At 38.2% G+C, this 15,109-nt stretch overlaps 1 protein-coding gene across 2 annotated transcripts in view; it reads left to right on the forward strand.

Moving 5' to 3' along the window:
- LOC126354004 (intermembrane lipid transfer protein VPS13D) overlaps window positions 1–15,109 on the forward strand; it is a 488,122-nt gene that overhangs the window by 436,522 nt on the left and 36,491 nt on the right. For both annotated transcript variants that reach the window (XM_050003313.1, XM_050003314.1), the window contains 2 exons: window positions 8,977–9,186; window positions 9,304–9,486. In XM_050003313.1, coding sequence (XP_049859270.1) covers window positions 8,977–9,186; window positions 9,304–9,486 — 393 coding nt within the window. The remainder of the gene's footprint in view (window positions 1–8,976; window positions 9,187–9,303; window positions 9,487–15,109) is intronic.

The following is a 15,109-nucleotide window of genomic DNA, read 5'->3' on the forward strand; positions in this document are numbered from 1 at the left end:
TGTTCAACAATATGAACACCTTTCATCATTGGCAGTGGCATATGAACAATGTCTTTAGTATGTACTGCAGTTTGGGTTTAGCGCTCATTCTGCTACCATCTTAGTGCAGCTTGTTATCACACATCTTTCTAAACTTGTGTTCACACAGTGCTGTTTTTGTGTGCAAATTTTAATAACGTTCATAGAAATGTCCCTGAAGGTAAAGCCGAAAGATGATGTCCATAAGAGAAACAAAGTGACCTTAGAAATTAAACATAAAATCATTGGAAAACGTGAATGTGGTGTGAGCATTGCTGATTTAGCACACACATACAATCTGTCTACATCAACTACGTTCACTATCTTCAAGGACAAGGGCAAGATTAAGGAGACAAATGCTTCAAAGGGAGTGACAAGAGTATCTGAACAATGGTTTAGTATTCTGGATGGTGTAGAAAGGTTGCTGTTTATATGGATAAATGAAAAGCAATTGCAAGGCGACACTATTAACAAGAATATCATTTGTGAGAAGACGAGAATGAATTTTGCCGACCTCATCAAGAAGACACCAGGATTATCAGTGCCCTTAGAAGAGTGTGAGGGACACCATGGATGGTTTGATAAGTTTAAGATAAGAACCAGATTCCACAGCCCTGTGAAGCACAGCAAAGCAGCCAGCTTCGACACAAAGACAGCAGAGAACTTCATCAGCAGCTTCAAGATGTTCATAGATTCTGAGGGTTATCCGCTGCAACAGGTTTTTAATTGTGGTGAGACAGGTCTATTCTGTAAAAAGATGCTGAAGTGTACCTTTATGACATCAGAGGGAAATGCATTGCCCGATCGAAAGGCAATGAAAGACCATATCACACTGCTGTTTTGTGCCAATGCAAATGGCAGTATGAAAATTAAACCACTGCTTGTTTACCATTCAGAAACTCCACAAGCCTTCAAGAAGTGTTAAGTCCAGAAGAGCAGGTTAAATGTGATGTGGAGGTCCAACAACAAGGCTTGGGTGACACGTGATCCTTTTTGTGATTGGATCAATGAAGTGTTTGGTCCCTTGGTGAAAAATATTTACTTGAGATGAATCTCCCATTCCATGTATTGCTTGTTATTGACAACACTCCTACCCATTCTCCAGGCCTACAAGACTACCTCCTTGAAGAATTTCAATTCATCAAGATCCAATTTCTGCCTCCCAGCACCAGTCCGTTACTCCAGCCTATGGACCAGCAGATTATTTCTAACTTTAAGAAGCGCTACACTAAAGCAATCTTCAAGCATTGCTTTGAATTGACTGAAGCTACCAATCTCACTCTCAGAGAATTTTGGAAATATCATTTCAACATTGTTGCCTGTGTCAAGATGATTGAAAAGGAATGGGAAGGGGTTACCAAGAAAACTCTCACTTCTGCTTGGAAGAAGCTTTGACCAGAGTGCATTGTTGATTGTGACTCTGAGGCATTTGAGTCAGTACCTGTGGCACCTGTAGTCAACGAGAGTGTGTGTTTGGCCAAGAGCATGGCACTAGAAGTGGATAACAGTGCTGTTGATGAGCTTGTGGAAGATCACAGCCAAGAAACGACCGTCGAAGAGCTTATGGAGTTATAGTGTGTTCCACAGGAGGAGGTTGAGGAGAGGATTTCTTCAGAGAAGGAGGAGGAGGAGGAGGAGGAGGAAGAGGAGACTGTGACGGAGATGCTAACATCAAAGCAGCAGTCTTCTGGCGCAATAAGAGAAATGCTGAAGTATAGGAATTGGTTGCATCGTACGATGAAAATCATCACCCCAATAAAGCAGTGGCTACGCATGCTACAAATTTATTTGACGATAATGCTGTGTTGCTTTTTCGTCAAATGCTGAAGCATTGGAAGAAACAGATGACTGTAGATAGCTTTCTAGTAAAAAAGAATTCATTATGTATTGTAAATAATAAAGTACATAATACTGTGTGTATAATTTTCTGAGAACAGAGGGCATGAATAATATAAAACTTTTAATACTTTTTCTGCGAGGAATGCATTATCATATTTTGTATTAATGTAGATGGGATAAATTGTTTTACTTAATGACTGTTTCTCACTACGAGTAAGATTTTGGAATAAATTGTGCTCTCTACGCGAGGTTCCACTGTTGTAGAGGATAAAGCGGGAAGGGGGAGGACCAAACAGTAATTCCATCCAAGTTCTCCATGTGGCCGTGGTCTAAGAGAGGAAGGAGAAGCTTCATAGTATTAAATCATTCCAAAGTAAGAAAAAGCATGTGAAGCAACTGATAATAAAGGATACATGAATAAAAAAAGCAGACCCATAAATTGCAGAGAACAGCAGTGATTCACATTTGGGAGAACAATGGTTCAAATCCACATCTGGCCATCCTGATTTAGGTTTTCCATGATTTCCCTACATCAATTCAGGCAAATAGCTTTGAAAGGGCATGGCCGACTTCCTCATCCTTTCCTACTCCGATGGGACTGATGATCTCGCTGTTTGGACCCTCCCCCAAATCAACCACCAACCAACTGCAATGACTAGAGATAGAAATTTACTTTTATTTACACATTTATTTATTTGTTTATTTATTTATTTCTCTAGTGTTCCGTAGGTTCAGGTAGTGAGCAAATTGCAGGGATAGGGAACATTTCAAGCTGTATGTATTTTAGATGTAACTTACATAAATGCAAAATATGTAAATAAAATATCAAATTAAAAACATATATCCAACTAACAGATAGTTGTGTTCTGCTGAAGAAATATCAGCAGGAAGCAAAGTTAACTAACTATTACACTCAACAAATAAATACATGAATACCAAAAACCAGATTTTTGAATGCCTGTGATAGTGCTCAAAATAAGTATGTGTAAAACAATTTAAGTTTAGTGATGGTATTCATTTCCTATCAAAAATTCATGGACCACATGAAAAGATTTCTCTATTAGAGACTCCTTCAGAATCTGGTTGAATTTTGACAGGTGTTTATGAGGGCATTTGATGTGTGATGGGAGTGCATTAAAGATGCTGGAGTAATAAACTCCTTTTTAAATCAGATTTAGACTTTTCAGTTCCATGTACAAACTTGTTTTGCTTCATGTGTTGTTATAACTATATTCACTGTTGTCTTTGTACAGAGAAAAGTTATTACAGGCAAATGTCAACAAGGGAAGAATATACTGTGAGGCTTTAGAAAGAATACCCATCTTTTGAAACAAGAGCCTGCGAGGTTGTCTATGGTGGACACCATTCTTTATTCTAATAGGTTTTTTTTCCACAGTGTATTCAGCCCCCACCCACCAAAGAGTTTGTTTCCCCAGAATATAATAAAATATGACATTAATGAATGAAAGCAGGCAAAGTAGGAAGCCTTAATGGTATCTACTTCAGCCACAGAAGCAATAATTCATAGTCCAAATATTGGTCAGCTACAGCTTTTAAAAAGATGAAGTTTGTAGGTTGAATGGGATGAATAAGCTGGGAGCAAGGCTAAATGAAAAGTGAAGCAAACAAAGAAGGCTGCAAATGCACATTAAGAAATCGTACACATATTTTGTACAACTGAATATTAATGTAAAGCAATGTTGCTGATAAAACTCACAGCTGATTGCTGAGAATGTTGCAGTCTGATTTTTCTTTCTGCTTGAAATTATCTAAAATCAGTTATGTTACGGACAGGTTACATTTATTTTATATATGTCAGGTTTGTATCAATAATCATCTTTGTCCCATACAGGTGCAGGGTTGGCATGGTGATTAGTGGATGTGGTGTTAACTTAAGGGATGGCCAGATGCCTGTCCTGTTGCCACCCCAAAATATGTTTACCATAACTGTCTTTGTGTAGTGTTCTCCATGTGAAAGTTAACAAAAGTTTTCTATATCTTTTTGAATTATGTAACTGAGATTAAACTCGAGTACGAGTGGGAGGTGGAAAATTGCCTAAAAGCCACATTCAGGCTGTCCAGCACACCTACCCTTGTCATTAATCTGCCAGATATATCTAGTGCTCCTCCACATTTTGGAAGTGACACTTTATTTTGCATGGCTATACAGGCAGGTATGCTAGGTTTTCATAATATGGTGTGTAAATAGTTAGCTTGTAAGAATTTATAAATTGTGTTTAATGTTTTCCTTTCTGCATATTTACTTTGGAATGATTGGTGCTATCCTTCTGATTGTTATTCTGCCATCTAATATTATATTTCCTATCCCGCATGCTCTAATTTAAGTAACTCAGTTAGCTGAACAGAAATGTCTGGTTCTACCAATAGCATATTCCACATTCTCATTAAGATTCGTTTACCTTGTTTCAACTTCAAGATTTTACTTTGATGAATACTAATTTCTTGTTGTAATTCAATTGTGTTCATTTGTAAACCAGTTCCAATTTCTGTTCTGTTTGGCTTATGTATCCACCCTCTCAGATATCTGAACTAGTCTGCTTTCTGAGTTATTCTGTGTGTTGATTCACAGTATGCTGTAACATTCAATAATTGTGTTTTTTTCATATGAAATTTCTGAACTAATTCATGCAGTTTTAGTAGCATCATTTTTCTCTGGTCTTCTGTTTCTACATCTACATACATACTAAGCGGGTCACTATATAGTGCATGGGAGAGGATACTTTTTACCATAAGGAGTCATTTCCTATCCTGTAACCACTTGCAAATGGAATGAGGGAAAAATGACTATCTACATGTCTCTGTATGAGCCCTACTTTCTCTTATTTTTGTGGTCCTTATACAAAATGTGCATCGGTGTCAGTAGAATCAATCAGCAGTAAGCTTCAAATGCTGGTCCTCTATATTTTCTCAATAGTTGTTTGTGAATAGAATGTCTTCTATCCTCCAGAGATTCCCATTTGACTTCATGAAGCACCTTCCTAAGACTTGCATGTTGATCAGACCTATCGGTAACAAATCTAGTAGCATGTCTCTGAATAGCCTTGATGTGTCGTCCTTTAATCTGACCTGGTGGGGATCCCAGCTACTCAAGCAATACTCAAGAATATGTCACACTAGTATTCTGTAAACAGTCTCCTTTGTAGAGAACTACGCGACCCTAAAATTCACCAAATAGATCATAGTTGACTAGTTGCTCTCCCTAATACCATCCTTATGTGCTCGTTCCATTACATATTACTTTGCAATTTTTTTAAATGATATCCGTATGTCAAACTGCACACTATTATTGCTATATTTCGACAATACAGGGTTATTTTTCCTACTCGTCTGCATTAGCTTACATTTTTCCACATTTATTACAAACTGCCATTCATCACAGCAACTGGAAATTCTCTCTCATCAAACTTCTGTCCTCTTAAAGTCACTCAATGTTTACACATTCCTGCACTCCATAGAACCATAGCAAATAGTTACAGATTGGTTACAAACTGAGACAGCAGCCTGCAAATGACTGACTGCTGCCAAAAGCATCATTAGCTGTTTGCGAGCTGTGGCCAGCTGCTCCTGCATCCACACGCAGGATGCACACACATTCTATCCATTCTAGTATTTCTTAATTTTAAGTATTAACCATAAAAGCACACAGAGAAAGATAAATATGTAACTTGCTGCTGTCCTGCTGTGTCACCACAGGAAGCTGGCTCCCTACTGAAATGTGTGGCTGGTCTTTCAAAATAAATGACAACTGCTTTACAGACTGCATTAATCCACTTACACTCACTGTAATGTGAGACTACACCTCTTAAATATAAAAATGTGGAAGGAATTTATGTATAAAACTTTGAAAGCCCTCACAGAAAGCTAAATATGTAACTTGCTGCTCTCCTTGTGTCATCTGTTGAGGATGGAACCTGTCATCTGGGATCTAAGGTCACACTTGGATCATTTCAGTGGCTGACAGAGAAGGGGTACTGTATTATCAATGAAAGCTAAGCAGTCTTTGTTCAGATTGCCCTCCTTGTGAACCAGTCTTACGTAATTGAAATATGCATATGCATATAAGTCAGCTTCAGATATTTCCTTTGTGTCCAGGCAAAAATCACCTGTGTGAGATAAATTTGCTTCGACAATGTATATCCAATAACTTCACGTAAAATTTAAATGTGCTTTTTGTTGTGGGATCAGGCGAAATACTTTTATTGAAATGTCATGTTGTTTGAAGTGGTGTCACATTTATTTACAAAACTACATGCTATGTTGAGCAAGTACTTTTAATGACTACTGCAGAATTTTGGTAATGAAGTCCAAACATTTTCAATATTGGTGGCTGTGACGAAATAACAAGTTAAGGGAATTTACAGTTTGAAGTTAATAGCTCAAGAACAAAATAACTAGCTACAACCAACAGGAACACTACAACATTTAGCAATGTAATATGCCTAGCAAGTCTGTTAAGTTACTACAGGTTTTATCATATATTGGTAGCTAAATCTGCTTTTAACATACTCTCACAGATCTCTTTGGTCCTGTGTGATTGGGGATAGATCCAAACAAGCTGAAGCATCTTTCAGTTTTTAGGCTTTTGGATTATTGATGAAATGCTGTGCTTGTTGTAATGGTAGCATGCTTTTCTACTTTCATAGATGCATGTAATTTCCTTGAACTTACTTTTTCTGTAGTGCAAGATTTGTTAAACTTTACATCTTTTTCATTAGTGCTTTGTTTTCTGTAAATATTTAATAAATATTTTTAAGTTTATGTATGTATATTAATGCTTTTTGTGTAATGGCATTTAAATTAAAAGATGCTTTCATCTCATTCCTTGTTGTCTACCCTCTTGAAACACTGCAATTCCTGGTGGTGGTGGTGGTGGTGGTGGTGGTGGTGGTGCAATTCGTAGGCACCCCTACCTCCCCTGATAGTACAATAATTTCTTGAATATATGTGCTGCATTACCTATTAAATCCACAGTGGCTGTCCACTCTGTACTTTTGTTATTGGCATATAAAGTCAACACTCTTTTAAGCAATTTCAAGTCCAGGGAGGACTAACACCATGAATTGTATTTTATTCATCTCAAGATGTACATTTGCAATCCATTTGGTTTGCATACAGGAGACATGTCAAAATTTATAATGCAGTTACAGTGATTTTTACATTAATAAATAATAACACTATAAGGATATTTCTTGGAATGTGTAAAACATTGTATCCAGCTCAAATTTCCAGTTTGTTCTGCATGAATTCATCCACCGAGTAATAACACTGCAGTGTCAGTACCTCATACAGCTTTCTCTTAAGTGAACCTAAATTCATCTGCATCAACTTGGTCCTTTTTAATTTATTACCGATTTTCATTTCCATGTATTGACTCCCTGGGCATACAGTCTGAGGCATTGCATGGTGAGCCTAAAATTTTCTTCATTTCTTGTATCATGTGAATGGAAAAAATGGTTTTCCTCAAGTAATTCATGTGTGCTGTACAAAAAAATAATAATCTCATGTATGTATAAGGATGGCAGAGATAAAATATTAAGTTTTCTAAATAATGGTCAACATGGTTCTTTGTGATTTGTAGTGCACATATTTCAAATGATGTTTTCTATATCTTCAGTATCTGCACTATGTTTGTCGAGTTACCCCAAAAAACAATACCATACCTAATAATGGATTCGAAGTAGCTTGTATATGCTACTTTTCATGTGTCCATGTCAGTTGCAGTTGATATTATTTGCATTGCAAATGCTAAGCTGCTTATTTTATTGGCCAGGTATTCAATATGTGCCTGCTAGCTCAAATTTTTATCTACATTTAAACCTAAGAATTGAGTGGATGCACTCATTACCCAGACCGCCAAGTGACAGTGAAAGCCATAGCTGCTGTGGTCTGATTGAGCATCAGAAGTGTTCACAACATCATGAAGGAACGACTGCCCATGTACAAAGTGCATGCCCAGTGGCTGTCCCACAGTCTTCAACCACACCAGGAAGCACTGTCTTGCTCATCTGCAGCACTATGCTCGGGAAGGGAATGCGCTCCTGGCACGAGTGGTGGCTGGAGATGAGTCATGGTGTCATCACTTTGAACCAAAATCAAGACAACAAAGTCTCCAGTGGAGGCATGCAGGGTCACCACCACCAAAAAAAAGTCAGTGCCATCCTCACAAGTGCAGGAAAGGTTATGCTAACATTCTTGTTTGACCAAGATGGCCCCCCTTCTGATTCACTTCCTGCAGCACGGGACAACAGTGAATGCCCAGCATTACTTGCAAAACTTGACCACCCTTTGCCAAGCGATCAAATCAAAATGACCAGGCAATCTCACCCATGGGGTCATTCTGTTCCACAACAATGCAAAGCATCATATTCCTAACACAGTCGCGGCAGAAATTCAAATGGGAGGTTTTTGGTCACCCTCCATAGAGTCCGTATCTCTCTCGCTGTGATCACGCCGTTTCTGGTCCTCTTAAAAAGACTGTGAGGGGCAAACGATTCACCTCAGACAATGACGTCCAGCTGTACATTCATAACATTGCAGCCGTGGGAATTTTATGAGACAGCCATTCATTACCTTGTGTCACAGTGGGACAAGTGCCTCGACAGCCAGGGTCAATACTTCTAACATACAGGTACTGGTGTCTGTAATTATGCCTCAGGCTTGTTTCTTTTTGAACGCCCCTTGTAATTTTAATCACCTTTTACAAGGACTTTCAAATGTAGTTAGACCCACTTTTCTTTTCCTGCATCTCAGTTTTATGATTTTTTTCATCTTATACTACTAAAGTCCCTTTGCGATTTCACTGTGTAATTTTCTTATGTTCTTTTTATTGTGTCTTGATGTTCTTATGAACCTCTGCCATGTTGTTATATATTATTCCAAAAGGCCTCACAGTTTCTTATACTGTCTTCTGTGATGTTAATTTATTGTGAATCCTCCTAGGCAGTTAATCTTGACCTTCTGTGATTTCATTTGATATAATTCTATTTTTCAAATTTAATTATTTCTCATTAAGTTAGAGGTATTGTAACATATAGTTGAGTTACTTTAAAATAGATCATGGTTTGCGTTTTCTAAGTTTCTTTTTTTTCTAAATTTCAGCGATTGATGGTCTCTGTGAAGAACTTGTCTATTACAATAGAAGAAAGGCTTCTACTGAAACTCTTCCTGTTTGTGGGGTACAGCCAGTTGGATGCTGACCAAGAAGCTATGGAAGAAAGTGATGTTGAGACTCAGAGATTGATCACTGAAGCCTCATCAATTAGTACAAAGCGCTATTACTTTGGAAGTTTACGTCTTGAGCCCAGCCAGGTTTGAAAGTTTTTCCAGTCAACTTTATATCAGAAATGTAGACAGTCATCATGAGTTCTCTAATTCACACATTGCAGGAAGTCTTTCAGATAGTAATTATCATAATTTCCATTGTAGATTCGGTTGAGTGTATTGACATCTAACAAGTTGGCTCCTGAATTGCGAGCCATCAAGCGTAAACTTGGACTGAAGCTAATTAAATTCGAAGATGCTGCAGTTGATTTGGAGCCATACTACAAAACCCATCAGTTTGAGAGCAGTCTTTTCCTCGTCAATTCAATAATCAAACATTTCAAAGAGGTATGTACCAATCACTGTTTTAAAGAATCTAGAGGTGTGACATACATTGGAATGATATACACTGCCTTAAAAAAAGGGGGGGGGGGGGGGGGGAGCTGCAGAAGTCATCGTCAGATTTCATTGTAAATTCATACACATACTATCGGTGAGTATGTGATGATTAGAGTTTTACTTCTCTGTGACAGATATAATGGCCACCAGAGCCCATTAGTGTTGTTACCAGGCTGGGTAGGGTATATAAGCAGCATTAACACCGTCAGATGTTGAGTGATCCCTCCAAAGGACATAGAGATGTTGCTTACTTGTGTGAGACAGTGTTGTCAGCACTTGATAGAGTTTCAAAAGGTCCTCATTGTGGGTCTCTATTTGGCTGGCTGGCCAAATCGTGAAGTGTCCATGTGGCATTAAGAAGTGACAGTGGCCTGATGTTGGACTGCACTGGAATATGAGAGCAGGCATAAGCAGGCATACTCACCATCAGGTTTCCAGCTGACCACGTCTGACCAACACATTGGAGGATCACTGTAGTATGCACCAAGCACACCAAGCAGGCACCAAGCAGGCATAAGCAGGCATACTCACCATCAGGTTTCCAGCTGACCACGTCTGACCAACGCATTGGAGGATCACTGTATTATGCACCAAGCACATTGTAACACTTGCCATCCCAGAACAAATAATTCAACATTCTGTGTCATTCCACATCACTGGTTAGAGACTTGCAATAACTGGGCTAGGAAAGTACTCTTCCATGTGTAGGTGACCATTAACACCATGACACAAACAGCTGCAAATGGAATACTTGCGTAACTGGGAAGCATGGACTGCTGATGATAGTGTCACATTGTGTTCAGTGATGAATCACAGTTCTGCAGTACCTGGGGAGAGATCCCATTCTTTCAATATCTTGAAGAGACATAGCGATGTTACTCCTGGCATCTTGGTCAGGTATGATTTCAGGTGTTGGCTGGTAGCAAGTGAGGGACAACATTCTGTCATGGAAAACCTGTTACTTCTCATGTTACACTATTGTGGCGCATGACAGTTCTCATCCACACATGGTACACATCTCTGTGAACTAGTTGCTTGATGTTAAGGCACTCCTGTGGCCAGTAAGGTGCCCAGATCTTTTTCCAATAGAACATGTGTAGGAGCAGATTGGATGGCAACTCCATACAGTGTCAGTATCCAGTATATAAAGGACCGGTTACAACAGTTGTGGATTGTTGGTCTCAGGAGAGGATGCAATGACTTTATTATAACCTTCCCAACCAAATAATTGCTTGCATCCATGCCAGAGAGTATGCAATGACATACTGATAAGTGGGCTCAGACTGCCAAGTTCTTTATAAATTTTATTACATTTTGTACTCACTGAAATAAGATAATACACTCTCTTATCCTGTGAAGTTTCATTTCATTTCTTAGTCTCCTTCAATGTGTTTTACTTTTTTTAATTGGGCAGTTTATTGTGTAAAGACTTTGCCTAATTGAAGAGGTGGGCAGAAGAAAGTACTAACATGAGCATGTTTTGAGTTATTGTGTATTACATGTTTGGTTAAGTTGAAAGACAAGAACATATGTACCATAAGAGAAAACAGTATATATAGTAGACAGAGCTATCTAGCAGTATGTAGGCAACTACTATGTACTGGCATGACACACACCCAAAAACACAACAGATAACGTGCTCAGTCAGATACTTACTAAATTGAGGATTGGTAGTTTCTTCTGCCAATCCTTTCAGTTTACACATGTTAATAGTCTCCTTTCATGCACTTTTTAATTTTGTACTAAAATAGAATATAAATTTAAGTGTCAGGAAGTCGTTTCTGAAAGTATTTGTATGGAGTGTAGCCATGTATGGAAGTGAAACATGGACGATAAATATTTTAGACAAGAAGAGTATAGAATCTTTCGAATGCTGAAGATTAGATGGGTAGATCACATAACTAATGAGGAAGTATTGAATAGGATTGGGAAGAAGAGAAGTTTGTGGCACAACTTGACTAGAAGAAGGGATCGGTTGGTAGCACATTTTCTGAGGCATCAAGGGATCACCAATTTAGCATTGGATGTCAGTGTGGAGGGTAAAAATCGTAGAGGGAGACGAAGAGATGAATACACTAAGCAGATTCAGAAGGATGTAGGTTGCAGTAGGTACTGGGAGATGTAGAAGCTTGCACAGGATAGAGTAGCATGGAGAGCTGCATCAAACCAGTCTCAGGACTGAAGACCACAACAACCACAACTAAAATAGATATTTGTCTAATTAAATATTTTGTGACGTTAAGAGGTGTACATCAGTTTGGCACTCAGTTATGTACGAGGTCTCTGCAGAAAGTATGTTTACTAGATTTCAGTATAATTAAAAAAAAAACTGTAATTGGAAAAAAAGGAATTGCAGGTTATTGTTGATATACTTGTTCACTAGTTTTCCACATAATCACTGCCCTGTTTGGTATCCATTGGTGAGCCATGGTTCAAGCTTCTTTATGCTCTCCTCAATGAGCTCTTCAGCCATCTCTTTTGCCCACTTAAGAAACCCTTTCTGCACCAACTCGTCAGTTGAAAATTTAATTCCACTCTTGTGTGTCTTCAGGTAAGTGAAAAGATGATAATCTGAAGGCATCAAGTCAGAGGAAATTGAGTGCTGGTGCAAAACACCCAAACCAGGCGAGTCCAAGAGTGCCTTCATGGCTAAGGTTTTGTGAGGCTGAGCAATCTGGTGCAACAGGCACACTCATCTCATTGGCATTCCCCTCCTTTTGTTTTGAATGCTCCTTTAGAGTTTTTTGGGTCCCACAATATCATTGTGCATTGATGGTGTCCCCTTGAGGCAGAAATTTGACCAAAAAAGCCTTTTAGGTCCCACAACATTAAGGCCATAATTTTTTTACCCAAAATTGTGGTTTCAAATTTTTTTACAGGTGGTTAATTGGTGTGATGACTCTGTTTTGTCTCAGGCCTGTAATCGACCACCCTTGTTTCATCTCCAGTCACAATAGAGCTCAGAAAATCCTCACTTTCCAGTTTAAGTTGCTCAAGAAAGTGTGGGCACTGTTGACCCAATTTTTCTTGTGTTGCTCAGTCAGCTATTTTGGGAACCATCATGCACACAATTTCTGGCATCCAACCATTTCTGAGAATATCTCATATGAGAGAGTTCTGTAGAGTTGTAGAAACAACATAGAAATTTCATCCACTGTCAGTTGTTGACCTTCACGATGTTTTCTCGATTTTTTTGCATCAATACATCAGTCAGAATAGATGATTTTCCACTCCTCTGTTCATCGTAAACATTTGTTCTTCCTCCATTAAACTCCCTACAACACTTAGATACACTCATTCTGTTCATAACACCTTTGCAATAAACCATTTTGATTCACAAGGAAATTTCCTTCATCAATTAGGCAGTGGATTGCAGCATGTAGCTTGCACTTGGCCCAATTTCTGACCATCTTATTTCATGCATCTGGACATTGTAATGTGAGTGTACCTACCATCCTTTTCCTGTCATGCTTGCTCTGGTCAAGAGACCCCACTCTACCACCATTTTTTAACCCTCATGAAATAAAAAACCACAGAGCGTTATCTCTGTAGGGCCATCTTTTTAGCAATGGTTGCGGTACTCAGCTGTTTGATAGAGGATGTCAAATTAAATGCCTTTCAGCTGTCAATTTTCAACCTTATTTTATTGGGCAACCAGTTTCAGCATTTTACTGTGCCATCTTCAGGTCCTTGAGCGATGTGTTCGAATAATCTACCTCACTTGCTATCTACTAATACTAGTATTGCTGGCCCCTGTTTTGATCACAAGTGATGCAGATTATTCCTATATGTCGGACAGTGGCCTGAAGATTGTGTAGTAAAACGCTGAAAACGGTTGCCCAATAAAATAAGGCTGAAAACTGACTGCTGAAAGGTGTTTAATTTGATATCCTCTACAGAGCTTTATGTTCACAGTACACTTTAGTTCTGAACATGCCTTATACAAACGCTACTGCACACTTCCTTGTGTACTTCTGTAATCATATTTACTGCATACAGAATGCATGCTCGTCAGCTGCAGTTACCCACTGACAAATAAGCCTTATAGGGAAGTGGGCTGTAAATAACTGATAAAAAGAAGAAGGGAATACATTACTAAAGTTATTCTTTCGCCAAGAGTGGTTTTCTGTAGCCACTGTTGTACACTGGTATGGAAATGATTTTTTTTTTTTTTTTTTTTTTTTTTTTTTTTTTTTTGGGGGGGGTGTGGGGGTTTACAGGTGTCAGAAATTATTGATGTAGTACCATTTATTTTAAATTACTATCACTAAGTGTGCGCATCACGTACTTAACAAAAGCATTGCTAATGACAACAACAACAGCGATGGTAAATGTGACAGACATTACAAGAATGGCAGAAATCTCTTGTGCTTTGGTGCGAGATGTGTGTACATTAAGAAGGAGCTACTGTATTTATTTTTAAATCAGATTGAAATGTGTTAAAGAGCTTAAAATATTAGTTTTATATTCAATTTGATTAATAAATAAATAGAAGCCAGAGGAGGTAGAGAAATGAATGAGAAATGAATATTAATACAATATATTTCTATAAGGTAGTGGCAGCTGATATTATTATATTTTGTAGGCAGGGCAGATATGCACAACAAAAAGACTACTAAACACTAAGCTTTTGGCCAAAATGGCTCCTTCCAAAATAGACAAAAACACACACACACACACACACACACACACACACACACACACACACACACACGTTCATACAATTACAGCTCACTCATGCATGACCACTGTCTCTGGCTGCCAGGGCCAGACCGTCTCCGTCAGAATTACGTCATAATCCACAAACTGTAAAGTTTTTATTTCTTCTCCCTGCTTTATACATAAACGTATATATCTCACAAATTGTAGCAAATTTCTAGAAAAAGAGTGAGTGTGGATAAATTAACATGACAGTTAAGCTACCTTTATGCTAAATTTTACTCTATGTAGTTTTGTTTTGTATTCTCTATTCCAGATCATTTTAAATTCAAAATCACTTGCATATGTGGTTAGATTGTTTATAAAACTTTTGTATGTTGCTGGTGCTGCTGTGTTATTATGTTTGTCATTGTTGTTGGTGTGATCTTCAGTACCAAGATGGGTTTGATGCAACTCTCCACTTTAGGCTGTTCTGTGTGAGTGTGATCTCTTCATACAGATTGTGATCTACATCCACTTGAGTCTACTTGCTGTATTGTCCCTGTATAATTTTTATTGCCTTCACTTCCCTCTCTTATGAAACAGATAACTGATGATTCCTTGATGCCTCAGGATGTGTTTTCTCCCCAATTCAGTACCTTTTCATTATTTATCTGATCTATCTCTATAATCTTTCTGCATTCTTATGAAATATCGCATTACTAAAGCCTTTATTTTTTTCTCATCTGAACAGTTTGTCATCCACATTTCACTTATGTATAATGCTAAGCTCCTAATTTATATCAAGCATTAAGATATTTCTCTGTTTTTGGAAACACTTTTCTGGCAAATGCAAATCTGCATTTTATATGTTTACTTCTGCTATTATTACTGATTTCCCTGCACAAATACTAGAACTTGTCTGCAACTTTCA

The sequence above is a fragment of the Schistocerca gregaria genome, chromosome 3 (assembly GCF_023897955.1).
Source record: "Schistocerca gregaria isolate iqSchGreg1 chromosome 3, iqSchGreg1.2, whole genome shotgun sequence".
Classification (NCBI taxonomy): domain Eukaryota; kingdom Metazoa; phylum Arthropoda; class Insecta; order Orthoptera; family Acrididae; genus Schistocerca; species Schistocerca gregaria.